The sequence below is a fragment of the Amphiura filiformis genome, chromosome 19 (genome assembly GCF_039555335.1).
Source record: "Amphiura filiformis chromosome 19, Afil_fr2py, whole genome shotgun sequence".
Taxonomy (NCBI): domain Eukaryota; kingdom Metazoa; phylum Echinodermata; class Ophiuroidea; order Amphilepidida; family Amphiuridae; genus Amphiura; species Amphiura filiformis.
In genome coordinates, this window is record NC_092646.1 from 48,163,268 (window position 1) to 48,190,889 (window position 27,622).

The following is a 27,622-nucleotide window of genomic DNA, read 5'->3' on the forward strand; positions in this document are numbered from 1 at the left end:
TCTCAAAACACGTTATGGTCTCAAAAACACGTTATGGTCTCAAAAACACAGTTATGGTCTCAAAACACGTTATGGTCTCAAAAACACGTTATGGTCTCAAAAACACATTATGGTCTCAAAAACACGTTATGGTCTCAAAAATACGTCAAGGTCTCAAACCAGGTATTACAACGGACCGTTATATGTGCAGTACCGCCTGCAGTATTATACTGCACATATCAGCAGGCGAAACTACACATTCCGTCACGCACTTCCGCATGAGGAACTACATATCCCAACTTGCATTTCCGCATGCGGTGATGCAGGTCGGGATGTGCAGTTCCGCATGGGGAACTGCAATGTTTTTGGTGTATTTCCGCATGGGGAATTTCGGTATATAGGCCTATGGATGGGTCATTTTCTTTTCAACATTTTCTTAATTTCTTTTGGAAAATAGACCAACTTTGCATCACTGCAGCCAAAATGTTTGTTGTAGTTGTAAAAACTAAGACAATTTGTGTTAGATTTGGCCAAAACTTTTGTCCAAATTTCTTACAAAATTACAAGTTGGACTTAAAAAGTCTTATCATATAATGCGATTGAAAAGAAAGTTTGCATATTTGAACACGTTCCTAACGTTTTCCTACACCTTTAGGGTGTAATATAGAAACGTTGCCCAAAATATATGTGCCAAAATTGCTTGCTCCCCCCTCCCCACCCTTTCGACCTGCCAAAAATGCTCCCCCCTTGACATGCCAAAAAGCTTTGCCTCCCCCTATAATTCACCACCCCGGCCCCGGGGTACAATTTATTGCACCACCCCTGACAAGTTCAGGCGCCTAGAGGTGTAAATGAATTGAATAGAAATTTAGTATGAAATGGGTCTATTGAGAAGATTTATCAATTTTGTCCAGGTATTTGGAACATGGGATCACTCAGGGTCCACCCCATATCCATGTTGGTATATCACTGTGGAGGATGAATCTATTGAGTTTTATTGGAATTCAGCAGCAGGCATTGCATTCACTAATTTGGACATTTTCAAAACAACTTGCACCTCCCCTCATCAAAACAAAACTTCACTGAAACCTTCAGTTTTTGGCAAAAATCAATGCCTGTTTTACACCACAGAAAAAAAATCTTCTTTGTGCAAGGGGTAAATGTGAAAGATAAAAAGCATCACAAAGAGAATATTTTGAGGCAATTTATGAATTGTTTTCAGCTCAAAAACATTGACATATTTTGCTTAAAATTGTTTTCCTTATAAATTTGGGTTTTTTCCTTGTTTCACCCTTGCCATTAAAAAAAGCTCAACAATTAACTTGTCTAATATTGATCAGCCCTTACACCAGTCACCATGAAAACAAACACATAGATACATGTTAAATTGTATTCTTAATTATAGTCACTTTATTTTTCTAAACACACACAAGTATTCCAACATGTGGTCAGTATACATGTATGATTCAAACAAAAATACACAAGTTGTAAAACCTAAAGCATGTGTTACATTTTTAGAATTATTAATAAATTTGTTGTTTAAAATTATCAAATTTTACTAGCAGTGCCCGTATTATTTTGAATATGCATAATTAACATTAAAAGTTGGGTTGTTTGTCTGTCACTTTTTAATTGATTTAAGGAATATCAACAAGGAATTACAAGAATCATAACAAAGCAGCCATGAAAGTGAAATTTTAGCTCTTTTGACCTTGGGAACTCAGGCCTGTACATGGGGGAGTGGGGAGGGGTGCGACCACACCTTCACCCCCAAATTTGCACAAGTATACACAAAGTACCAAAATATCACATTTGTGTGAGCATAGCAAGCAAAAAAATCAGTTTTTTACGCTTTTTTGGTCAAAAAAGGTGAAAATTCCACTTTTCACTATATCACCCCCCCCCCCTTGAAAAAAGTGCACTTTCTCAAAATCAGCACCTCCAAAAAAATCCTGCGTACTACGGGCCTGAGAGAACTGTGACAAGCCCTCTAAACTTACAGCTAAAGAGCATTACTTCTTGTCATTTAAATAAAGCACTTATGATTTAGAGCTAATAATTCTGTTTGTACTGAATTTATTCCTAAAAATCATAGATTCTGAATCAGCACCCCAAAATTGACTAAGAACACTTCTCAAACCTTGTATAGCTCTCTGTGTAGACCCCAGTCCGCAACCCCGTCAGTCCGACACCAGCGCCTTAGACCGCTCGGCTATCAAGGCTTGATGGTGTCATGATGAAAATTTAAAAATATAATCGCAACTTCATTACTTCAACATACCACGTGTGACAAGCAAATACAGAAAACGTACCATATTTTGGAATTTTATTTGTTTAAAAACATTAATGTGTATTAATAGCGCTCAATTGTTGATAACTGCGTGTTTTATAATACAGAAATAGGAATGAGGCTATACACGCACAATAGTAGTGTTACGAGTCGTACTTGACTCAAGGCCAAAATCACCTTTTTCCCGAACTCACACGAATGCACAACACAAATACACTGTTTGTTTAAGCTAACAAAATCTAAGTCTTTAATTGAAAACAGAGTATGATTGGTACATATAATAACAATATCGCATATACAATAAAATCACACAATGACAGTTTTACTATATCAGTACTTAACCAGCTGTCTTCTTGTTGGTGATCCTAGAGTTCTTGCAATGTTCTGGACGACTGATGTAATATATCCTTATTCACTTGTCCTGCGAAAATCAGCGAAGTCCATAGTACACTTGCATTTATAAATCCTTGCGTATAAAATCCTCATACGAAAATGATGATGCTTCCTCCAATCTCCTTTGCTATCTCCACAAATATATCTCCTTGCGATGCTTTCTCCACAAATATATCTCCTTGCGCTGCTTTCTCCAAAAATGGTGTTTCTTTCACCAATCACTCTTTTCCCAGGGAACAGGTTTCTTTAACACAGCTCCGCTGTTTTTTGACAGATGCGTGGCCTTCACAAACCCAGCAACTCCAGCAATTTGACAGAAGAACTTTTAATCCTTTGATGAGGAAGAGCACTTTTGTGTGCTCGCTGTCTTCTTCGTTGCTGTATTAAAATTAGCTCAATTATTGGCTATATAAACTGGTTATAATGTACTTCTTTTTTTGAAGCACGAAGACCATCACACACATGTGGAGTTTCTCAATCTCCCACGGCATTCTGTCATTTTTCAGTCATAGTAAAGGCTATGACCGCCTGTCAGATCTGTATCCAGATGATAATAATCGTAACATTTTCGTAAAGTCCTTCACAATCCGCAGAAGACCCTCTATGTCTTACTTTGGTCAATTTTCGTAGCTTTGAAATAACCATATTTCCAGCTTGTCGGTGAAAATATCCATCCATCGCTCAGAGGCTGTTTTAAATAGCACTGTAGGAAACTCATGATCTCCAGGGCCACACTCAGTAATACTTCTTGAGTATCCTGATTTTAACTGGTTAACATTAAATACTCTCTTTTTGAGAGCTGTAGCTACATCCATTCACATTACAATCATATCGATACAGGTCTGCCTAGAATTATTGCAAACATGATGTTTTGAAGCAAATCTGGGATTTTCCCAATGTTCTAATAATAGACATTCACCTTTAACATTACATCACTTCCTGTGGGTTTTTCCCACTATTTCAGTTCACTTTACTATCTCAGGGATTTTCCCTTGACATAAATAGTCTTGATTAATGATGTTGTTATTGCAGTCATCTGGGTTTTCCCCAGATGTAATAATAAACAAACTATTGCATGATTATAAAGGTAACTTCCCCTATTTCATGATACACAATTATACAGGGTACATCACAGTAGGCCTATAATCGATTTTGATTCACACGTGCGCTACGAACTCGCCGTATACTAAAAGCATAGATTATCAATGTGGCGTGGCCTACCATTGTTCTTGTAGCTTCTTTTATACACGTCGATGTTTTCGTCAATTACACAATTAATCCACATTAGACCCTAATTTTATTTCAGGAAATAAAAGATTAGATTACCATAAAAACGAAACAGTTATCATTGGTTGGGTCTAATGTAATTTATACATGGACTTTTCAACGTTTTTTCTATCGCCATTCTCGCTCAAATAAAAAAATATTTTGGCGTATATAAAATTGAAATAAAATTCTCTGCCTCATAAAACGACATCAAATGTGCCACAATTGGGTATCACGAATCGTTATATATGATGTGCAGTTAATATTCATATTTTTTTTATACAGAGGATTCTTCAGTTTTGACAGGAAAAATATTTTCTTGAAAACCCTCTCACTCGGTTATTTTAAAAAAGGTAACCACGCTTCCCTAGAATGTGCAATAATTACAATTAAATTTTTTCTTATTCTAACAGCAAGCGTTTCTAAAATGCTGTATGGCGAAATGTGGTGTAGATATTAACAAACCATCTAACCCAATAAGTATGATAGGGCCTATATTGTGACGAGCTTAGTAACTTAGGGACCGCTCATTATTAATGTGGGGGGCGGGAAAAATGTAGGGGGTTATGTGATTTTCACTTTGACAAACAGGGGGGTTATGTGATTTTATTTTTCCTGATAGGGGGGGGGGGGTCATGTGAAATTGAACAGTCATTCACTATTTTTAATACCAAGAATCCTGGAAGGTCTTGCATACAGTAACAATATCAATCATACCATACATAATTGTCTAACAGTTACTTGACTTGAACAAAATTGTTCCCATTTTGCACCATATGTCACCATTTTAGCTTCAATTGGGGCAAAAATTTGCGCGCTTCACGCACATTTGTAGTTATAAACATTGTCAATAGCCAAAATGTGCTGGATTCACTATACCAAGTTCAAGAAATATTTTCTTTTTCCTACCCCATCCCCCCAATGTCAAAAAAGAAATCTACGCCACTGCCATATGCTACACACACCTCTCACTCCTCACCACATTTTGACCACCCCACCTCCAAGCACACACCTATAAATTTCAAGATCAAAAGTAGATCTATTGGCATAGGGGTAGATCCATGGGGATGGGTGTGGGTTAAATTCCCTCCTATTTGGCCAAGGAGATGGTCCATACAATCACCTGTAGGCCTATGTGGGTTTCTGACCATATTAACCTTATAATAATTTGGTAATTTTAGTCACAAAATTGCAAATTTTTGTGCACTTCGCGCGAATTTATTCCACTTTTGCATCAAATTTCATCAATTCAGCTTCAAAATTGCCAAAATTTCCTCGCGCTTCGCGCGCATTTGTACAATACACTTATTTTGTCGCCAAGAGCTGGATTCCCTATGACTTCAAGAAATTGTTTACCACCCCATCACCCCAATGTCAAAATCCCAATCTCTGTGACTGAATTAATTAATATTTAAGTTTGCTTGAAGCGGGGGGGGTTATGTGATTTTGTTTGATTCAATAGGGGGGTTACATGAAATTGATTCATCGCAATAGGGGGGGCAGGTATTTTCACCCATAAAGCTCAACATTTTCCCCCCCCCTCCCGCATTAATAATGAGCGGTCCCTTAATTTAGCATGTGATACTAGCATCCTTTTTTATGACATTTTACAGTAGATATCCACGAAAAAAGCTTATTCCTACAAAATTTCAATCCGATTTTGCGTTTGCGAGTTATGCATGATTATGTGTATTACACTGCTCCATAGGCCACTGTTGTAATTTCGATCTGGTATACCGGTACCAGAACAAAATTCAAATTTTCATGTCACGATATTTTTGCTAAATGAATTAATCTGCAAGAAATATTTAGTACATAAACATTATGTAGCCAAAAGTTCCCAATGGTATAAAAATCTCAACTTTTTTGTTGAAAAAGTGGGGATGAGGCTGTGGATCACGAAATGCCCTTTTAACTTTTGCATGTCAAAGCACGTAGCCATTTGACTTAAACTTTTGATTAATACATCAAATTCGGAAATGTACCAAAATTGCATTTCCCCATGCGGAAATACACCAAACATATTGCAGTTCCCCATACGGAAATACACCAAAAATATTGCAGTTCCCCATGCGGGACTGCAAGCGGATGTTGCAGTAGGCCTACTGTATGCGGTACTGCATATATATACGGTCGGTTGTAATACCTGATTTGAGACCTAGACGTGTTTTTGAGACCAAGATGTGTTTTTGAGACCAAGACGTACTTTTGAGACCCTTTTGGCACTCACGGCGCGGCCGCTGGGGCCAAAAGGGTCAACGCCGAGGAATACTATGGGCGGCCGTGTGTGCCAAAAAGGGTGTCAAAACACGTTCATGTCTCAAAAACACGTCTAGGTCTCAAATCAGGTATTAAAAGTCAACCGACCGTTATGTGCCGTCTATGTCTCCGAGGTATATGTCTCTGAGACCTTTCTCTGTTTTTGAGACCATTCTGTGTTTTTGTGTTTGAGACCTTTCTCTGTGTTTTTGAGACCTTTCTCTGTTTTTGAGACCATAACGTGTTTTTGAGACCATAACGTGTTTTTGAGACCATAATGTGTTTTTGAGACCATAACGTGTTTTTGAGACCATAACGTGTTTTGAGACCATAACGTGTTTTTGAGACCATAACGTGTTTTTGAGACCATAACGTGTTTTGAGACCATAACGTGTTTTTTGAGACCATAACGTGTTTTTGAGACCATAACGTTTTTTTGAGACCATAACGTGTTTTTGAGACCTTTTTCTGTTTTTTCTGAGACCTTTCTCTGTTTTTTTCTGAGACCTTTCTCTGTTTTGAGACCTTTCTCTGTTTTGAGACCTTTCTCTGTTTTTGAGACCTTTCTCTGTTTTTGAGACCTTTCTCTATATTTGAGACCTTTCTCTGTTTTTGAGACCTTCCTCTGTTTTTGAAACCTTTTTCTGTTTTGAGACCTTTCTCTGTTTTTGAGACCTTTCTCTGTATTTGAGACCTTTCTCTATTTTTGAGACCTTATTGTACTATTGAGACCTTGTTGTGTGTTTGTTTCTGAGACCTTTCTCTGTTTTTGAGACCTTATTATACTTTTGAGACCTTATTGTGTGTTTATTTCTGAGACCTTTATGTGTTTTTGCGACCTTATTATACGTTTGAGACCTTATTGTGTGTTTATTTCTGATACCTTTGTGTGTTTTTTAGACCTTATTGTACTTTTGAGACCTGTGTGATTTTGAGACCCTCTTTTGGCCCTCCCTCTCATGACCGCCCATACTTAATACTGACTTTGGCGACAAACGATGTGACGACGGGCCCTGACATATCGGCGGGCCGGCAGTAATTTTCACATGTTTTTAGGACGAGGACCCGCCTTCAAGCAATGCCTAAAATAATTGCAGGCCTATGATTATTATAAGACCTACTTCCGATCGACCCGACTGAGAGGCCTACTATACGTGCAATGTAACTTTTTTCTCTCCTTCTCTTCTCCCGTTTCTCTATCTATTTTTCTTTTCCCTTTCTTTCTCTTCTCTCCTCTTTTTAAGGAACTCCCTCTTTCTTTCCTTTTCTTCCTCCTCCTCCCCTTTCTCTGCGATTTGCCGACGACGGAACGATTTTGCTTTGAATAGGTAGTTTTCACATACCCCCCCCCTCTAGATTTCACCATACGCCCCCATCTATAACATTGAGACAATTGCATGTTTTCTGTTGACCTATCAATTTGTAAAAAAATGTATTTTAGGGGGAAGTATTAGCTTGCTATAACATTGTTTGAATTTAGGGGGAAGTATTAGCTTTCGTTTGATATTAAAAAAAAAATTCTGATTGGATGAAGGGGACACTTGAGGTTTCGACAAAAACCAATCAAAGAGGCCCATTTTCAGCTAGAAGCTCCACAGCTCTCACATTGCTATGCACTCAACCGCGTAGTGTAATCAAAGACTGTGGTGGATGATCACTGGATGTATACATTCACTGCTTGTTCTCTGCTTGGAAGCTCTTGGACGAAAATGTGTGCTCAGGTGTATCGAGGTGGAAACTGAACGCATGATGGTTGAGAAACGTTAGAAACCTTTCCATATGAGAGCAAAATATAAAAACTATGGGGTCATTGGGTGAGAGACGAACCGTTTTGATCTAAATTAGGGGGAATTTGGTGAGAATATGACCTTTTTTAAAATGGGGCCTGAGTGAGAGAAAAAAAAAGCCTCAAAAATTGAATTTAGATGACTCGTTGGTGTTCACATAGAAGTATATAAGGGTCTTTGGGTGACAAATCGAAAGGAAAAATATGGGGTCTTTGGGTGACAGAGCATAATGTACATAAAAAATATGGGGTCTTTGGGTGACAGCGGTGCTGAAAGGGGGCTCTTAACAGGCCTACATACGCGACACCTCCAAAGTGGGAGTGCCCCCCTCCCGGATTTGGAGATATGTCCACTGTTTCAGACCGTTGTTGACTACGTCAGTAAGGAAGAAAGTAAATTAGAATAATAGGCTGAGACCATTTCATGGTTCATGAAAAATACATGTATATGTGCTTGACTCCACGGTTAGCTCTGCCACAAAAACCATTTTGAATTTGATGCGTCCAGTGGTGGCACCAGGATTTTTTTTTTTTGTTTGTTTTGTGGGTGAATAAAAAAAAACATTCGAAATATCTCCTTCCCCATCTGAAAAAGTCCTAGCTTCGCTGCTGCTTGGTGACAAAGCCCATGATTGAGGGAAATGCTCACTCCTTCGTAAGCGTCTCTGGATCATTGTTTCCATTCCTCCTGACAATTTTGTTGGACCAATCATTTTCGAATTTGGATATTTTCCTAAAACTTGCCACCCCGGGCCCCAACTCCCATCAGAACAAACCTTCACTGAAAACTACACAATTTCGGGCAAAAAAAAAAAGCCGAATTTTACCCATGCCTCCACAGAAAAAGACCCTTCTATCAATTTTAAATTTGCGTTTTCTTTCATGTTCGATCAAACGTTTCCATGAAAAAAAAAGCTCACTCATAAAATTGTCTAATAATTGATCAGTCCTGTAGGGCGTATGCAGACTTTTTATTAGACGTGATGTAACATATCAACATTATTTACTCTATTGGCATTCTATTTCCAGTAATGTTTAACGAATGTTTGATGACGTAAAAGCGATAATATATTTCTACCATATATTATACGTAACATATTATCGATTTTTCGTCATCAAACATTCGTTAGAACTTAAACATTACTGGGTAATAGAATGGGACTAGATTAAATAACGTAGATCATCAAATATTATACGTCTAATACTCGGAGTCTGCATACTGCCTAAACACCAGTCCCCGCACCAGTCACCATGAAAACAAACACATAGATACATGCTCCTTTGTATTCTTATTCAATGTCATTTTATTTTTCTAACATGCAAAAACACACACAAAAGTAACTATTCCAAAATTGTAGTCAGTGTATAATTCAGACACAAAAAATAATACACAAGTTTGCCAAACCTAAAACAAGTGATACATTTTTATGTTAAAAAATGTTATTTTTAAAATCAGGGTCAATAGGAAACTAGAAAATATGCACTTTCTGCTGATACAAAAATCTCCATTTTGATGGGGAGAAGTGCAGATGCTGTTGATTATACTATCCTTTTTTAATTCACAGGACTAGAGGAACAAAAGAGGATATTTTGACCACTATACGCTGGCGAAGTTACGTAATTAATCGGACTACTTACCATAGCAATAGGTGAAAACAATTTTGAACAAATTGCGCTGCACTACAAGCAGGTTACACTCATCACTGAATATAATACTGGTCTTTTCAAAGATACTAATCTTACAGGTGCAAGTGATCAGCATGATGTGGTTCAATGTAGAGGTACCGTGTGAACGTATCAGTGCAGCGCGGTATATTCAAAATTGTTTTCACTTATTGCTATGGTAGTTAATCCGAGTATTAAGTAACTTCGCCAGCGTATAAAATTTTTTTTTTACCCAACTTAACCCAGGGGTCTAACCAGCTTGGTTTCTACCCTGAAAATATTCTTTGTGGTCTTGACTACTATTCTGCCAAAGTACAGATTTTTAGCAGTGTGCCCAACTGTTGCAATTTTCCTGTTTGCACTACCATCAGACCATTTTAAAACTTCATAACTTCATGTCCAGGGTCATGAGAACAGATTCAAAAACGTTCTTAGTACTAATATTGTTGGCAAAAAACCCAAATAAACATTTGATTTTTGGAAACAAATTTTGAAAATGTTCGGAATTATTTTCAAAACTTCCAGTCAAAATCAATACATTTTGGCCAAAAAATGCAAAAAATTAATTGAGTAATTAAAAATAAAAATCTTTCGAAACACAAAATCTAGGTCAGGCAACCTAAAACATGGTCACATCCACAACTTTTGTCACATACGCAACCCTAAGAAACTATGACCAAAGAGGGCTAGCCATTTTTTTAAATTTGATAACATTGTATTTCTAATTAAAGCTTTCGAAGATGTTAAATCTCAAAATAATAACAGAAATAGCATTTTTTTGGTTGCGGATGTGGCATACGTGGTGGGGTGGCCTCAAAAGGAGCTCTTGCTTATTGTCATTTCTGCAGCATCCACTGTTACATACCTTTTCAGATAAATGAATAACCTACAACACATCTATCTCTGCTAGACCTAATAAGTTCCTTGTATAGACCCTAACGAACAACCTCACCTGGAAGGGTATAACAATTGAAATAGCAGACATGTTGGTGGACAGTTTTTTAATGCAGAATCAAACTAAAGACCTTTCCCTCTGTCACTTTTCCCTCTGTCACTTAAAAGTGACAGAGGGAAAGGTCTTTAGTTTGATTCCGCAACCATTCTTTCGAATTGCTCTGTGGTACCTTATGGTTGACAGAATTTTATTTAAATGAGGACACAACATAGTTATTTGAATTCTTCTACACGTTCCCTATGAATTGAGCAATGCAATTGTTGCTAAAGCTCACTACCATTCGCAAGGTGCTGTGAACTACATTTTTTGCTGCTTCGACCAACAATACATCATATACCCTTAAATGAAGCAACAGAATTTGTGGATCTAATAATTAATACTAGCGAGCTGGTTCCAAATGGGCACAATATGCTGTAAAAAGCCCATCTTGTGGCACTCAGTTTTAGAAAGCTGATTTACCAGTAACAATTGATAAATGAAAATCTGGTGGTACGGTGGGACGGTCTTTGTTAATTCCATTAAAAACTACATAATCATCTAGATTAATGTCATATAATCCCAGATTGCACTTATACATGTATATATTGAGATCAACATATTCTCTTCTAAAACTTAATGGAAGAAGAGTTAGTTCTGTTCACGTTTCCTTGTGCGCAGCCTTGGGATAAAAGTTTAACAGCAGGTGACTACTACTAGCTAGTCCTCTAAGCCTAATTGATAGGTAGGCCTACTGTACATGTACCGGTACATGTTTATGTTTACATGTAGGTCCTACCAGCCATTTTGTTGACAAGTTGTCTATTTCTGTCAATTGTTTTTCCCTCAAATTTTAATTCGCTTGAACCTAGTTGAAGTGCCAACATGCTATATGGCACAGGTGTTTGCATTTACTTTACACATCATCATCACTCATCACTACAGTATCATCATCTCGATCTATCTCTTGATTTAGCTTGTTGATGCAGATGATTCCTTCCAGTACAAGTTCAAATTTCATCTGTAAAGAAATAAACCAAAATATAAATTAAAAATTTAATTTTTAAAAATCAGATTGTTCAAAATTTAAATCCAATATTTTTTATTTTGATCCGATAATTTTTTATTTATATTGATTTGTTTATTTTTTTTTTATTCCAAGAACTATACCCCATGATAGAGTCAAAAGAGACCAGTGGAAAGCTAGACATAATGCGCAATCGAAACATTTTTTTACATGTGAAAATTTCAAAGAAAATATTTGGTAAAATCATGGGAAAAAACCTGTAGCATTCTACATCTTGAAGGTGAATTTTAGCAATAGATAAAAATGACATCATAGAGGTATTTTAATTGTATCCAAAAGTTGTAGAAGCATTAGGGATGAGGTAAAACCATCAATTTAAGAAAGAAATTAACTTACATTTATCAAAAATTGTTTTTGAAACAAGTCATGTGATTTAAATTGCGATTTGATTCAACATGATTTAAATCACAAAACCGGAATGATTCCATGAAATTTGATTTGTTTTATGATTCTCAAAACAATTATCCAGTAGCTGAAATTTACATAGTAGTTGATTTACAGAGCTACAATTCAACTGTAAGTATGTAGCTGCAAGTGTAACTTGAAACAAAATTGTCTTTAAAAGGCATTAAAGACAAAGTTCACAGATCAGGTATACAGGCTGTATCAAAATGATTATGGACATGACTGGACATAACAGGATGCGTTATGTGTCATAGGTCATACAACGGGCATGTTATGTGTCATAGGTCACATAACAGGGTGCGTTATGTGTCATAGGTCATATAATAGGGCGTGTTGTGTCATGTCAGGTCACATGTAATAGGTCACATAACTGAGCGCACAGAATTAAAGACAGAGAATAGGGATTTGACCACCATATTAATACAGGCATGGAGCAAAAATTTGGGGTATTCGGTTTCCCTTGGAATGCACTCGAGGCATTCGTTGTCATGCAAGCGCGACATGGATGAATGGAGCATTTGAGAGACGCACTTGATGCGACCTGCACACGAGTACCAAGACGCTTCAGGTGAGATGCCACATTGTTTTCGTTCGTCTCCGCGCACCGTCGGCAAGGACCCGAATACCCCCAATTTTCTCCCCATAGCTGATGGCGCGATTGTACGTGGCGGTATAGGGGTCCCGGTTCTCCTTCTCTAATTCGGTGGCCATAGGTCATATCCGGGGTGCGTTATGTGTCATAGGTCATATAACGGGCACGTTATGTGTCATAGGTCACATAACGGGTACGTTATGTGTCATAGTTCACATAACAGGGCACGTTATGTGTCATAGGTCATAATTAGCGCGTCATGTGTCATAGGTCATATATCGGGGTGCGTTATGTATCATAGGTCACATAACGGGGCATGTTATGCTTTATAGGTCACATAACGGGGCGCGTTATGCATCATAGGTCACATAACGGGGCGCGTTATGTGTCATAGGTCACATAACGGGTGCATTATGTGTCATATAACAGGGCGTTTATGTGTCGTAGGTCATATAACAGGTGTGTTATGTGTCATAGGTCACATAACGGGGCACGTTATGTGTTATAGGTCACATAACGGGGCACGTTATATGTCATAGGTCACATAACTGGGTGCTTTATATGTCATTGGTCACATAACATGCCGCATTATGTGTCATAGGTCATATAACGTGGCACGTTATATGACATCATAACTGGGCGCGTTATGTGTCATGTCATATAACGGGATGCATTATGTGTCATAGGTCATATAACGGGCGCGTTATGTGTCATGTCATGTAATGGGACGCTTTGTGTCATAGGTCACATAACATGGCACATTATGTGTCATAGGTCACATAACATGGCACAATATGTGTCATAGGTCCAGAGGAGAGAGAAAACAGAGCCCATGCCACCAGTCAAAGTCTCCGCATCATCTGATAATGAGGGCCGATTGTTCCATGAAATGCAACAGGCGAGACCGCTACTCAATTACCGCATATTTTCATGGTGTATCGCGTAATCACGAAAGCACGCAATGCTCTATTATCGCGTACGCGAAGGCACGCAGCGCTGGCGTGATTGTTTGACACGCCACGATCGAACAATCGGCCCTCATGAATATGCGAGAACTCAGCATATACAATACACGGGGACTTTGACTGGTGGTACGCTCTGTTTTCTCTCTCCTCTGTGCATAGGTCACATAACGGGGCACGTTATGTGTCATAGGTCATATAATGGGGCGCATTATGTGTCATAGGTCATAACGGGTCGCATAACGATGATAACGGGTGCGTTATGTGTCATAGGTCATAACGGGGCGCGTTATGTGTAGTAGGTCATGTAACGGGGCATGTTATGTGTCGTATGTCACATAACCGGGTGCATTATGTGTCATAGGTCACATAACAGGGCATGTTAGTTGTCATAGGTCATATATCAGGGCGCGTTATGTGACATAGGTCAGATAACTGGGCGCGTTATGTGTCATAGGTCATACAATGGGGTGTGTTATGTGTCATAGGTCATATAACGGGGCACTTTATGTACCATAGGTTATATAATGGGTGCGTCATATATAGGGCGCGTCATATAACAGGGCGCGTAATGTGTCATACGTCATATAACGGACCCTTGCCTTTGAAATTTCAAGGGTCCTCCCAATTTTCAAGGGTCCTCCCTGGACCCTTTCCTTTGAAATTTCAAGAGAGAGAATTAGCTACGACGATCCGCGTTGAAAAGTTGATGGGAAACTAAAATCAAAGTGTACTCAGGGAGCTGTACGTATTATGTGAATCAGATGTTCTAGTGGAACGACAAACTAGGATTTTCTTCTCTTTGCTTGGTTCAATTTTTACGTGTCACACGGACCCGTACCGTAGGAAATTTGCGGGTCACATATGTCACATAACGGGCGTGTTATGTGTCATAGGTCACATAACGGGCACATTATGTGTCATAGGTCATATAACGGGGCGTGTTATGTATCATAAGTCATATAATGGGGCGCATTACGTGTCATACAACGGGGTGCGTTATGTGTCATAGGTCATATAACGGGCACGGTATGTGTCAGTTCATATACTGGGGCGCGTTATGTGTCATATGTCATATAATGGGACGCGTTATGTGTCATAGGTCACATAAAAGGAGCATTAGTGTCATAGGTCACATAACGGACGTGTTATGTATCATAGGTCACATACAGGGAGCGTTGTGTCATACGTTACATAACGGGCACATTATGTGTCATAGGTCACATAATGGGGAGCGTTATGTGTCATATGTCACATAGCGGGGGCGTTATGTGACATATGTTACATAACGGGCGTGTTATATGTCATAGGTCATATAACGGGCACGTTATGTGCCACAGGTCATATAATGAGGCACGTTATGTGTCACATATAGGTCATATAAACGGGCGCATGTGTCATAGGATGCATAACAGGGCGCGTTATGTGTCATAGGTCACATAATGTGGTGCGTTATGTGTCATAGGTCACATAACCGGGTGCATTATGTGTCATAGGATCCCATAGCAAAAAGAAAAGGTATCGGTATAGTTCCGGCTACTATACGGGATAGTATCCGGTAGGTATTCTGGAGCTATCCAAAAGTATCTGCTAGCAGATACTAGTTGGATACTAGTATCGGTATAGTGGTACTATTCCGATACTATTCCGATACTAGTATCTGATACTATAGTATCGGAATAGTACCCGCTTTCAGCTGGCGCCAATCCATGTCACATGACTAATTAGAATAACTGCCATATCGGCTTGGAGCCAAATTGCTATACAGTCAAGGAATGAGTTCCTCTGATTCAAAGGATAATATATACTGTTGTACAAGGAATTGTACAGTGTGTTCTATTTCTGGGCTTCACAATACAGGTATGGTTGTATTGGGTGACAGTTTTTGAACAGAACTTTATATTTTATCTAAATTTAGTATAAGCTTAAGAACATCGTACAATGTAGGCTATATCAAACATATTTTCATGGTGTATCGCGTAATCACGAAAGCACGCAATGCTCTATTATCGCGTACGCGAAGGCACGCAGCGCTGGCGTGATTGTTTGACACGCCACGATCGAACAATCGGCCCTCATGAATATGCGAGAACTCAGCATATACAATACACGGGGACTTTGACTGGTGGTACGCTCTGTTTTCTCTCTCCTCTGTGCATAGGTCACATAACGGGGCACGTTATGTGTCATAGGTCATATAATGGGGCGCATTATGTGTCATAGGTCATAACGGGTCGCATAACGATGATAACGGGTGCGTTATGTGTCATAGGTCATAACGGGGCGCGTTATGTGTAGTAGGTCATGTAACGGGGCATGTTATGTGTCGTATGTCACATAACCGGGTGCATTATGTGTGATAGGTCACATAACGAGGCATGGTAGTTGTCATAGGTCAGATATCAGGGCGCGTTATGTGACATAGGTCAGATAACTGGGCGCGTTATGTGTCATAGGTCATACAATGGGGTGTGTTATGTGTCATAGGTCATATAACGGGGCACTTTATGTACCATAGGTTATATAATGGTGCGTCATATATAGGGCGCGTCATATAACAGGGCGCGTAATGTGTCATACGTCATATAACGGACCCTTGCCTTTGAAATTTCAAGGGTCCTCCCAATTTTCAAGGGTCCTCCCTGGACCCTTTCCTTTGAAATTTCAAGAGAGAGAATTAGCTACGACGATCCGCGTTGAAAAGTTGATGGGAAACTAAAATCAAAGTGTACTCAGGGAGCTGTACGTATTATGTGAATCAGATGTTCTAGTGGAACGACAAACTAGGATTTTCTTCTCTTTGCTTGGTTCAATTTTTACGTGTCACACGGACCCGTACCGTAGGAAATTTGCGGGTCACATATGTCACATAACGGGGCGTGTTATGTGTCATAGGTCACATAACGGGCACATTATGTGTCATAGGTCATATAACGGGGCGTGTTATGTATCATAAGTCATATAATGGGGCGCATTACGTGTCATACAACGGGGTGCGTTATGTGTCATAGGTCATATAACGGGCACGGTATGTGTCAGTTCATATACTGGGGCGCGTTATGTGTCATATGTCATATAATGGGACGCGTTATGTGTCATAGGTCACATAAAAGGAGCATTATGTGTCATAGGTCACATAACGGACGTGTTATGTATCATAGGTCACATACAGGGAGCGTTGTGTCATACGTTACATAACGGGCACATTATGTGTCATAGGTCACATAATGGGGAGCGTTATGTGTCATATGTCACATAGCGGGGGCGTTATGTGACATATGTTACATAACGGGCGTGTTATATGTCATAGGTCATATAACGGGCACGTTATGTGCCACAGGTCATATAATGAGGCACGTTATGTGTCACATATAGGTCATATAAACGGGCGCATGTGTCATAGGATGCATAACAGGGCGCGTTATGTGTCATAGGTCACATAATGTGGTGCGTTATGTGTCATAGGTCACATAACCGGGTGCATTATGTGTCATAGGATATGCATAACAGGGCACGTTATGTGTCATAGGTCACATTACGGGGTGCGTTATGTGTCATAGGTCATATAACGGGCACGTTATGTGTCATAGGTCACATAATAGGCATGTTATGTGTCATTGGACACATAACAGGGCGTGTTATGTGTCATAGATCACATAACGGGGCATGTTATGTGTCAGAGGTCATATAACAGGCCGCGTTATGTGTCATAGGTCATATAACGGAACAACTATCATAGCCTAACCTAGCCAGGGGAAGATGAGAGAATTTAATGGAGGTTATGGTTAAATCATGTTCAAGAATATAAACTAATTTTTATTTGACCCCACCTCATAGTGGCCCCGGCTTTCGGTAGTAAATTGGCTTAGTGAAAAGTCCAGTGTATTTCTCCTATATGCCCAGCCTCATTACTTTGTAAATAATTACTCGCCAATCAGTAAAGCCTGTTATAATCATGTGATGGCCAGAATCCAATAGTAAATATGATTAGAAAAAAGGGTATTTCATACACTGTACAGTCACATTGCTAGATTAAATGGGATAAATTGTTCTTGACATGTGAGGCAGGATTAGAAAAGACATTCAAACGAGGGTATGAGATATTAGGAAATATTTCCCAGCCTCTTAACCACAAGGTTGGTGGGCTACAATAGCTATTCAAAGACACATGGTATATAGGGGATAAATTGTGCATAGATGTGAGTGGAAGTGAATTAGAAGTTCACTCCGTGAACAAAAACTAGGTATAATTCTGGACCATTGTTTGAGGGATCATTTATTAATCATTCTGTACCATTTTGAGGTCTATTTGCATTAGGCTGTATGACCTAATCCTTTTTTTTCATCCAATAAAGCAGTTACGCATTGTACATACCGGACTTTTGATGTTCAGTGGAGTTCATCACTAAAACAGTAAACATTCTGATTTGTAAGCCAGTTGCTGCATTACTAAACAGTTCACTTCAAGTTGACATCACTGATATCACCTAGTGTGGAAATTCAAGAAATAAGATTTTATAAAATGGAGCAACCTTTTACAAGAACAAGCATTTATCCTCCAGGATTATGAAAAAGGGCTTCTCCATGCTGCACTTACATGTAAAAGAATCCTAGCTCCAAAGTTACATGGGAGGTGGGTCTGATCAGTACCAAATTCAAAATGTATTAGTGAATTGTTTGGCTATTTTAATATTTGCACGCTAAAGTAAACTGCGCAGTGAGCACCCTTTCATGCTTTGGATAAGTGCTGCAAATTTCTTCATGCACACATATTGTGTATACATCCCAGCTGCGCGATGCTTGGTGCAATATAAATAGATCAATGTAATATGAACAGCAAGCTAAATACACACATTGTAAGCGCTGGAGTGAAATCATAATTTTGATATTACCTCATTTGTTTGGCTCAAAATTAAAAGGGGGCAATGTGATGATAAGTGAAAACTAACATTTAGGAATCTATTTTATGAAAATCACACATTATGGCTTTAATAGTCCAGTGCTAGCACTCACTTTATCTGACCCATATAATGTTTCATACCGTCCAGTGCTGGTCGAGATTTGCTGTGAACATACCAGGTTGGATAATCTGTGTCTGTAAAGGAGAATCGTTGAAGCACTTTTTCACCAGTTATCTAGAGCTGTGTAGCCTGTGTTGTGCCATGCAAAACCCCCGGCAAAACCAGACCGAAGTGAGAAACAAATCCCTGAGAAAAAACAAAAACAAATTGCAACAGAATAATCATTTTATAGGAGTTGAAAGAATAACTTTTTCATACTAAGTAAATACCTATAATCTAAGTATTCTTCTTCCTGGTCCTGGTAAATGTGTGTACGTGTGGTAGAGTTTGAAAAACATTGAGGGTGTCCCTATGAACTATGTTACAATATTGCTTTACCTTAATTGACATCTCTTTTTTAATATATGGCGCTGCACTAGTACGCTCATGCGGTTTGTACCACTGCAACAGCATTGAACCACAGATGTCAAAGAGCACATAAATCATATGCTTTGGAACGGGAGGGGGGCTCAGCCCCTGAATATTAATTTTGTGGGAGCCTGAATACCTTTCAGCCTCCCCCAATAATCCTATAGGTGGAGTTAACAAATTGTGATAAAATAGAGGAAAGAGTGTTTGTGACCTATATTTTGCAAAATTTTCTGACTCCGGGGGTGGAAAACCCCGTCTGCCACCGCAGGGCCCACTAAAAAGTTTTAAATTTTAGCTCCCCAAATGTAAACAAGAGCACCAATGGTGCTGTAGTAGGTTTGTTATGGGTTATGGTCAGGAATTGAAATTCATTGTGTTGGTGGTTGTGTGCAGGTTTTATTTGTTATGTTGTTTGTAAGTGCAGTTGTTAATTTTATTAGTTTGTTGGCAGGGCTGTGATAAAGAGTGTAGTTTAGTTTATCATGTTTATTACCTTCATTGCACATAAAAATATCAAATTGTGGTGTGTGCTGCAAAAGGGCAACCCCGAACAGGCACGCAGGCCCACTAGATGGGGTCCCTTATACACACACCAAATAAAAGAACTAAAATTACACAGTACATAATTATAAACACATTTAAAAAACACTATAAAATACATTAGAAATACAATATTGTACTAAAATTGAGTTGCCAAATTACTTCAAGACATCGCAGAATTCAAATAAGCACCAGTGAAATTGCACAAAGTAGGTATACTGACAAGTTAATTTGAGATGTAGTGGTTAGTGGTGTACCTCTCTTATTGATTGTAGATATTTGTTAGTGTATTTGGTGCTGTTGACAGGTTTTTGGCTGGTTGCATTGGGCAGGCAATGTAGATTTGGTATAATTGGATTGTTTCATGTTTGCTGGTTTGTAGTTTATAGTTGAAGGTATTAGGGTTGAGTTGTGTGGAGTTGGTTGCTGGGAATGTTAGGACTTTTGTTGTGTAAGTGCGTATTTTTGAAGTTGTGGAGTTAAATGTACCATCTATAACCAATATATAGTAACCAATATACAGTAACCTATATACAACTGCGCCATACAAATAAATATATAATATATTGCACAATAATCTGGAAAAGTGTAGTTTTGCCAGAGGTAAGGTTCAATAAAAATTGTAGCATATTTGTTCATTTTATGTCACATTATGTTAAAAATATGCATAAACTAGGTATGTGGGAAGTGAACCTGTGTACTTTGTGTGCCGCTAAATATGGGTGGTTTTATTCTTGGGTTTGCTGTGAGCAGTTACATCAAATTTTTTTTATTGAAACATGTAGATATTTTCATTTACAGTGTATTATAGATCTGTAGTTACAGCCCTTTATACATGAATTTAGTTTTTTTAATCACATTGTAAATGATTGGAATTAACCGATTGGAATTAAGGGTATTAATTTGCTCCGCAGATAATTCCATTATCTGTGTTTGCTCAGTCATTTTATTGATACCGAGAAATGTACAACAACTTAAGGTGGTTTTAAATGCAAATTAAAGATCTATGGACCGTTTTTATCTTTGGCACAGAAGATAATATAATCAGATTGTAAATGATTGAAATTAACTGATTGGAATTAAGCATATTAATTTGCTCCACAGATAATTCCATTATCTATGTTTGCTCAGTTATTTTATTGATACTGAGAAATTTACAACTTAAGGTGGTTTAAAATGCAAATTAAAGATCTATGGATCGTTTTCATCTTTGGCACAGAAGAAGATAATTATTTTTAAAGATTTTCGGCAGTGTTTTCAGCACCCTACCTCCTCTGATTATTGCTCTCCAGGGACCGAGAAATTTCAGACCTGGATACTGCTCTCATATGGTTGAAATTGCACATGTCCAAATAAATTAGGAAATGGTGTCAAATCATTCAAGAACATCAAGAATGACCTCCCTGCTGATTTTCCCGTAAAAAGTTTGTAAGTAATGTGGAATCTGTGGCCAAAAAACAAAAATTTCACTTTGACCCCCAGGGGGAATTCCACTGGGTATTTTTTTACGGGAAAATCAGTGGAGGTGCGCAGGAACATGACTCAACATGTGAGTATACTTTTATTGGGACAAATGAAGTGATTTGCGACTCAAAAAACAGCAAAAAACTTTCAATGTGATTGGTCAGAAGCCAATAGCGACTGCTTGGTTACCATGGCAACAGTTTTATTACCTTCATAACATGGCCAACATATCCCTACATAAGTACAAACTGACTTGAGATTGTATCATGAAAGGTTTGGAGATATTTGCAAAAATGTTGGAATTCATGATTTCCCTAATGCTGGTTTCATACTTCCCTGCCGCTTGCCGCTGAGCGGCGTGGCGCACGCGCATTGCAGACAAACGGACACAATAAAGGCTTGTCATTGGTTGAAACTCCCTGCCGCTTGCCGCAGCGGCAAGCGGCAGGAAAGTATGCTGGAGGCTTAAACCTTGCCTTTAACACCACCTTAACAATGACCTATCAAGTAGGTGTTAAGGGGGTACTACACCCCTCGATAAATTTTTGTCTATTTTTGCATTTTTCTCAAAAACTAAAAACACACTGGTAACAAAAGTTGTGTATATTATAGGGGCAAGGAATCCAATTACTACACTGGAATTTCAGTGTCCCACGACAAGCGGTTTGTTATTTATGATAAGAAATAAGGTACCGCTAGGATGTACCTCATTTCCTATCATATATACTGAACCGCTTGTCTTGAGTCACTGAAATTTCAGCGTAGTAATTTGATTCCTTGCCCCAATAATATACATAACTTTTGTTACCAGTGTGTTATTATTTTTGAGAAAATGCAAAAATAGTCACAATTTACCATAGGGGTATAGTACCCCTTAATATGTTAAAAAGACATCAAGTCTGGACATAAATTTCTTACATGCTATAGTCAATCACGTTTCCTCACATTTCTAAGTTCATATTTACAGTGTACAGGATATGTTCAAGACCAATAAACGATTAAATGTTGTAGCACTAAATGTGTTAATTGAAAAACTAGAAAGGTGTTAATATGTTACAAAGACACAAAGTCTGGACTAGCATTAAATGTGTCAGTGCCAATGATATAAACTAAGTTTTGCTACAATCGTTCTGAATGTGCACTAATTTGGAGAATTTGAGACATTAATTGCTCATGACTCGCGCACAGAAGTAGGGGCCTATAGACAGCACGAGCCCAATTGGTGCTTTATCTATTGACTTGCCGAATGCAAGGCAAAGCAACACTGAAAAGCAAACATTGTAGCCGCATTGAAGCAGTAAAGTTCAACATCTCTTTTACAAAATCGCCAGATCAAGGAGTTTGTACAGTGTTTGTAATATGAAAAGCACCACAAACAGTCTGCATAGGAGACTATTCCATGAAATTTGGTAACAATTTTCGTAACAAAATGCTCCAAAAATGACACTTTCCGTCCGAATTTTCCTAGCTAAATAAGTAACAATCATGAACGATCATGCAAAGATCGCTGCCTCAAATTACCAGATCCATTGCTCAAAACGATGTAGCAAGAGAAAGAAAAAAACATACAGAAATCTGGACCATGACAATAGCATCATTTGCATTGCAAATGTGCTAAAAATCTTCCTAAGCCAATGCAAATGTTGATTTACCTTGTTTTGCAGATGCAATCAAAATTCAGTATCTTTTGTCGCTGTCATAATTCCCATTCAAAAAATTGGTGGACCAGTACAATAGATTTCTCAGCCATTCTAAGTGTATATATAAAGCAAACATAATGTAAAACATACAAAATAAATAAAAGCATATTATTATTGTATCATGAGCTGGACAATGGTCTATCTTTAGAACTCAGCAAGAAAAGTAGTGCTATTTTTATTAATTCAAATTAATCAATTAATTGTGATCCCATGGTGGATGCCATTCCTGGGGAAGATATTTGGAGAGTTTTAATATGTTAAGATGTCACATTAGGAGTTACACAAACATATTTGATGAGATTTGGTCATGGCATAGAATGTTGGGTGCAGCCTGTCACTCAGAAGACTTGGTAGTCAGAAGACCTGCTATTCAGAAAACCCATTTTTCAGAAGGCCCGCTAGTCAGAATTTTCTGAGCAGCAGGCCTTCTGAATAATGGACTTTCTGAATAGTGGGCTTTTTGTTGTATTTTATGTAAAAGAATTTTTTTTCCCGGCTAGCATTTTTTGGCTAGCGGGCTGTATCCGATCCTTTACCCGCTACTCAGAATGCCCACTATGACTATAATATAGTGGCCTGCTTTTATCATTTGAAAGAACTGAGTTAGCCCTAACCTTAACCTAACCTCTTAACTCTAATGATACCCTGAGAACTGGGTTTTCTGAGTGGCAGGTTGTCTGGGTGTGATTCTTCAAAAGGGCTCATTAAATTTCGTTAATCAGAAGACCCGCTACTCAGAATATATTTTCTGAGTAGTGGGCCTTCTGATTAATGGCTTTTCTGATTAGCGGGTCTTCTGTTTAGCATGTCATTTTTAAAAGGAAAATAAGCCCACAATTCTGAATAGCGGACCTTGGGTGATAGGTTTTCTGTTTTCTGAATAGTGGGCTTTCTCACTGAGTGGGGATACAAAAATGTAGTCAATGTGAGTTCAAATATGGTTGTTATCTTCAGAGTATTGGAAATCAAGAGTTAGCTAATGTAGAAGATTGGATATGTAGCATTTTATGTTCATTGGTTATGGTTGGAATCGGAAGTGAAAGAACCTTATTAGTGTGTTCTTAATGTGGTGAGTTAAGTCAGAGTACCATACTGGAGTTGTGTTTGGTAAAACTGTGATGTATATCATGCACAGGATATGTTTGTAGGCCTACTTTTAAAATGTGGAGGGTCATTTAACTTGAAAGTTACGTGTGGTGAGTTGTCAGCAGCAGACTCAGACTTTTATTTGATTGTATGTATTGAAAATTGATCAAAAAGGAAAGAATATTTTATGATCTGATTTTGGCAACTCACCATATTTGACCTCTCAAAAGGACCTACTCCCACTTAAAAAATACAGAAGTTCACTAATAATGGGAACATGCCCCATGAAAGCCTTTCCAACATGGGGGACTGGACCAAAGTAACTTGATGGGCGTCCAGGGAGTGTAGACCCTGGGGGGGGTCCCATACCTCACTTCGATACTTTTAAACATGCTCACAGTTGACAGGAGTTCAATTTAAACAGTTTGACATACATGTTTGTAACATAAATGTGTGTCAATCAAACCATGAAGTTATTTCATCCTGACAACTGTGTGCATGAATTTAAACAATCATCATTGCAGTATGACCAAGATTGTGCACATTGTAAAGTTTTTGAGTTTGGCAATCTAACAAATGCTCTGTCACCGGAAGACACCCTATTTTTGCATTTGATCTGTCAACCAAAGTTCAGTTTGAACAGCAGCTTTCATTTATCACTGATTTTATTACTTTTAGCCATTTAGATTTAGATTTAGAACTAGAAATTTGATGTTTGAGGTTTCTGTGGCGCTGTTTCGGCTCTAACACAAAAGTTCCATTAAAAAATTGTTCTCACCCAATGACCCAAATTTTTTTACATTTTGCTCTCACCCAATGCCAAAAATCATGCTCTCATCCAATGGGGGCATTGAGTGGGCAAAGTGAATTTTTTTTTTTGGGGGGGGGGCAAAACCAACAAATTTTGTGCAAAATTACTGCAAAAAGGTAACATTTTCGTAATTTTGGCTTTTTACTGGGGGGGGGGGCAAGGGGGGGTTGCAAGAGTTTTGCTTACCGTATGAGAGACGACAGGCAAGACCAATATTTTGCGTAGTGGATGCCGGCGCACACTACGATAAAAATTGGACCTGTCTGTCGTCCATCATACGTAGAGGATAGTAAAAACAAAAATTCCTATCATTTGTTGTCATTCTTTAGTCAGTTACCATAAATTATTATTTTGATTTAACTAAAACTAGTTTTATTTAGGGGAAAATAAATTAACTATAAAACAAACAGCCATGAAAACTTCCCTTATTCTAAAATTAACAAATTCAGTTGCGCGTACTTCGTGCAGCTAGTGCGCATCTCTCGACAAGCGTGTTGCGTAATGATGCATGTACGCGAACCATATCCTCTACCGTGTTCTAGACGACATACAGGAACTCAATGAAATGCAGTGCTTACAAGCTATAAAACCACAGCCACTGGCTAAGATCAGAATTAACAATTTTATATCTAGGCCTATGCGTTGCAGAAACTATATGCCTAATCTAGTCCGTTATAGACATAGAGTTGCAGCTAAACTATATGCCTATTATCTAAGTATTAAATTCTTGGCCAAGCTGGAACATAGTGCGCTAAGTGAGGTACAGTAGAAAGCATGCACTCATGTTACATGATTGCGTACGGTGACACGATTTGTACGCTACATGGATGCAACAGGTATGTTCGAGCTTGGCCAAGAATTACTTTATAGTATGTCTGCCAATGCCAATGCGCGTGCGCCACACCGCTCAGCAGCAAGCGGCAGGGTAGTATGAAACCAAAGACCTTGCAAATGATTTACAGTTATACATGAGAATATTAAGCTTATGCTGGTTTCATACTACCCTGCCGCTTGCCGCTGAGCGGCGTGGCGCACGCGCATTGCAGACAAACGGACACAATAAAGGCTTGTCATTGGTTGAAACGCCCTGCCGCTTGCCGCAGCGGCAAGAGGCAGGAAAGTATGCTGGAGGCTTTAGTAGTACCAATGTAACAGCATCATGCAGTTGTGCATGGTACACCTCTACAATCTACATTCATCATTCATGACATTAAAGAAAATTTAAGCTTACCTGAATTGCAATGTAATTCACATGATTCATGAATTGTAACATCATTCAAACACCTCGTCTATACAGTACATTACGAATTAGATCGATTGAAGACCTTCCTAAACATGTAAACTGTCATGACGAATCATTTTCCACGAACCACGGACGCGGGTTTTTGTCGATATTGAAACACCAGATATAAAATCACTAATCAGTAGGGACAAAAATAGAGCTACACAGCCATGACAGCGTTGACACAGCTACACTGAGCCCGTGACTGAGCTGATAAAATCGATTGATTGATAAACAACAAGGTCTTCGGCCCGGAAGTCAGAAGTTGCCAGTCATAGAGCTGGGTTTGAGGCAATGGAACTTTTAACACAGGTGACCCTGGGTCATTTGGATGCCCTAAGTCCTAATTTATACTAATAATCTCATCCCCACAAAGTTAGGGCATTTTTGAAAAAACATACATGATGAAAAATTGAAATTAACTTCACAAAAAATACTTATATTACACAATAGTTATCTATATGACACGTAAATACGTTTAGCGTACTTAATCCCTGAAATTAGCTAATATGAAACAGTTTTGAGTCGAGTGTTGCCTGCCCATTTAGGGCGTATGCCCTAACTCGCTATTTGTAATTATTATTATTATTATTATTATTATTATTATTATTATTATTATTATTATTATTATTATTATTATTATTATTATTATTATTATTATTATTATTATTACGACTAACACTGAGCTTTACAATGCAAATAAAACGCAAAATACTCAACCTTGCATTTTGTGTTATATATACATATTTTTAGAGAATGGGCTGTTATTGTTATTATTATTGTAATTATTGTTATTATTTATTATTATTATTATTATTATTATTATTATTATTATTATTATTATTATTATTATTATTATTATTATTATTATTATTATTATTATTATTATTTGTCAATAAATATCGAAGGTTGTCTTCCGCTTACGACACCAACTGATGAGGGTACAGTAATTCCAATGAAAGATAGGTACAATGAAGGAGACGTCGTCCAGATGTTTTGCCGTCAAGGATTTGATGTAACTGGTGACCAAGCGATAGTCTGTGGAAGTAGTGGTTCCTGGCAAGGTCAAATTCCTAGATGCTCGCCAAGTGATCAAGGAGGTACGTTTACAGGCGTTATTACATGGTCATGTTCCCAGCAAACACAAAACATTTTACAGAAAATATTTAAATATTGGGTTATATGTAAGTAACGGGTTTACGTATTATCTATTAAGCACGATGGGGAATAGTTTTTCACTACGAGAGGCTACTTGTTGTAATTTATAGAAATGAAGGAACTGTCAATTAGACCTACCGGTGCACAATTCAACTGAAAAAGGCAAGGACACGTGTCGGCACATGACTCAAACCCACGACCTTTCATTAGTTATTCGTACAGCATAATACATCAGGTCATCATATGCCACTGATAAACTTTACTGAAAATAAAGGTTGAAGTAGGTATGCAATAGAACTTTTCGTAACTGTTCTATGCCAATAACTGGTTTAAGCTATGTCAGCAAAGAGGCGTTAAAAAAAAGGGGGTAATGGGCTATTCCAGGTGCAACATATGTAATTGTATGGAAGACATGACCCTAATCTCCCACACAGCGATCGTGAATCTCCACTTATGTTACCTGAATGGGTGACTCCATGTGAAATCTACACCCCTGTGTGGGATATTATATGGGTGCATGGATTTCAACTCGAA

The 27,622-nt window shown here is 38.3% G+C and overlaps 1 protein-coding gene and 1 long non-coding RNA gene across 2 annotated transcripts in view; one reads left to right on the plus strand and one right to left on the minus strand.

Annotated features, from left to right (window-relative positions):
• Window positions 1-27,622, plus strand: part of LOC140140619 (complement component receptor 1-like protein) — a 96,345-nt gene that overhangs the window by 67,231 nt on the left and 1,492 nt on the right. The window contains exon 4 of the mRNA XM_072162377.1: window positions 26,839-27,030. Coding sequence (XP_072018478.1) covers window positions 26,839-27,030 — 192 coding nt within the window. The remainder of the gene's footprint in view (window positions 1-26,838; window positions 27,031-27,622) is intronic.
• LOC140141402 (uncharacterized) lies at window positions 10,499-26,043 on the minus strand. The gene is made up of 5 exons (XR_011857399.1): window positions 25,880-26,043; window positions 22,704-22,802; window positions 18,629-18,822; window positions 17,991-18,102; window positions 10,499-11,590 (listed from the first exon to the last, which is right to left on the minus strand). It is a non-coding gene; the product is annotated as an uncharacterized lncRNA (long non-coding RNA).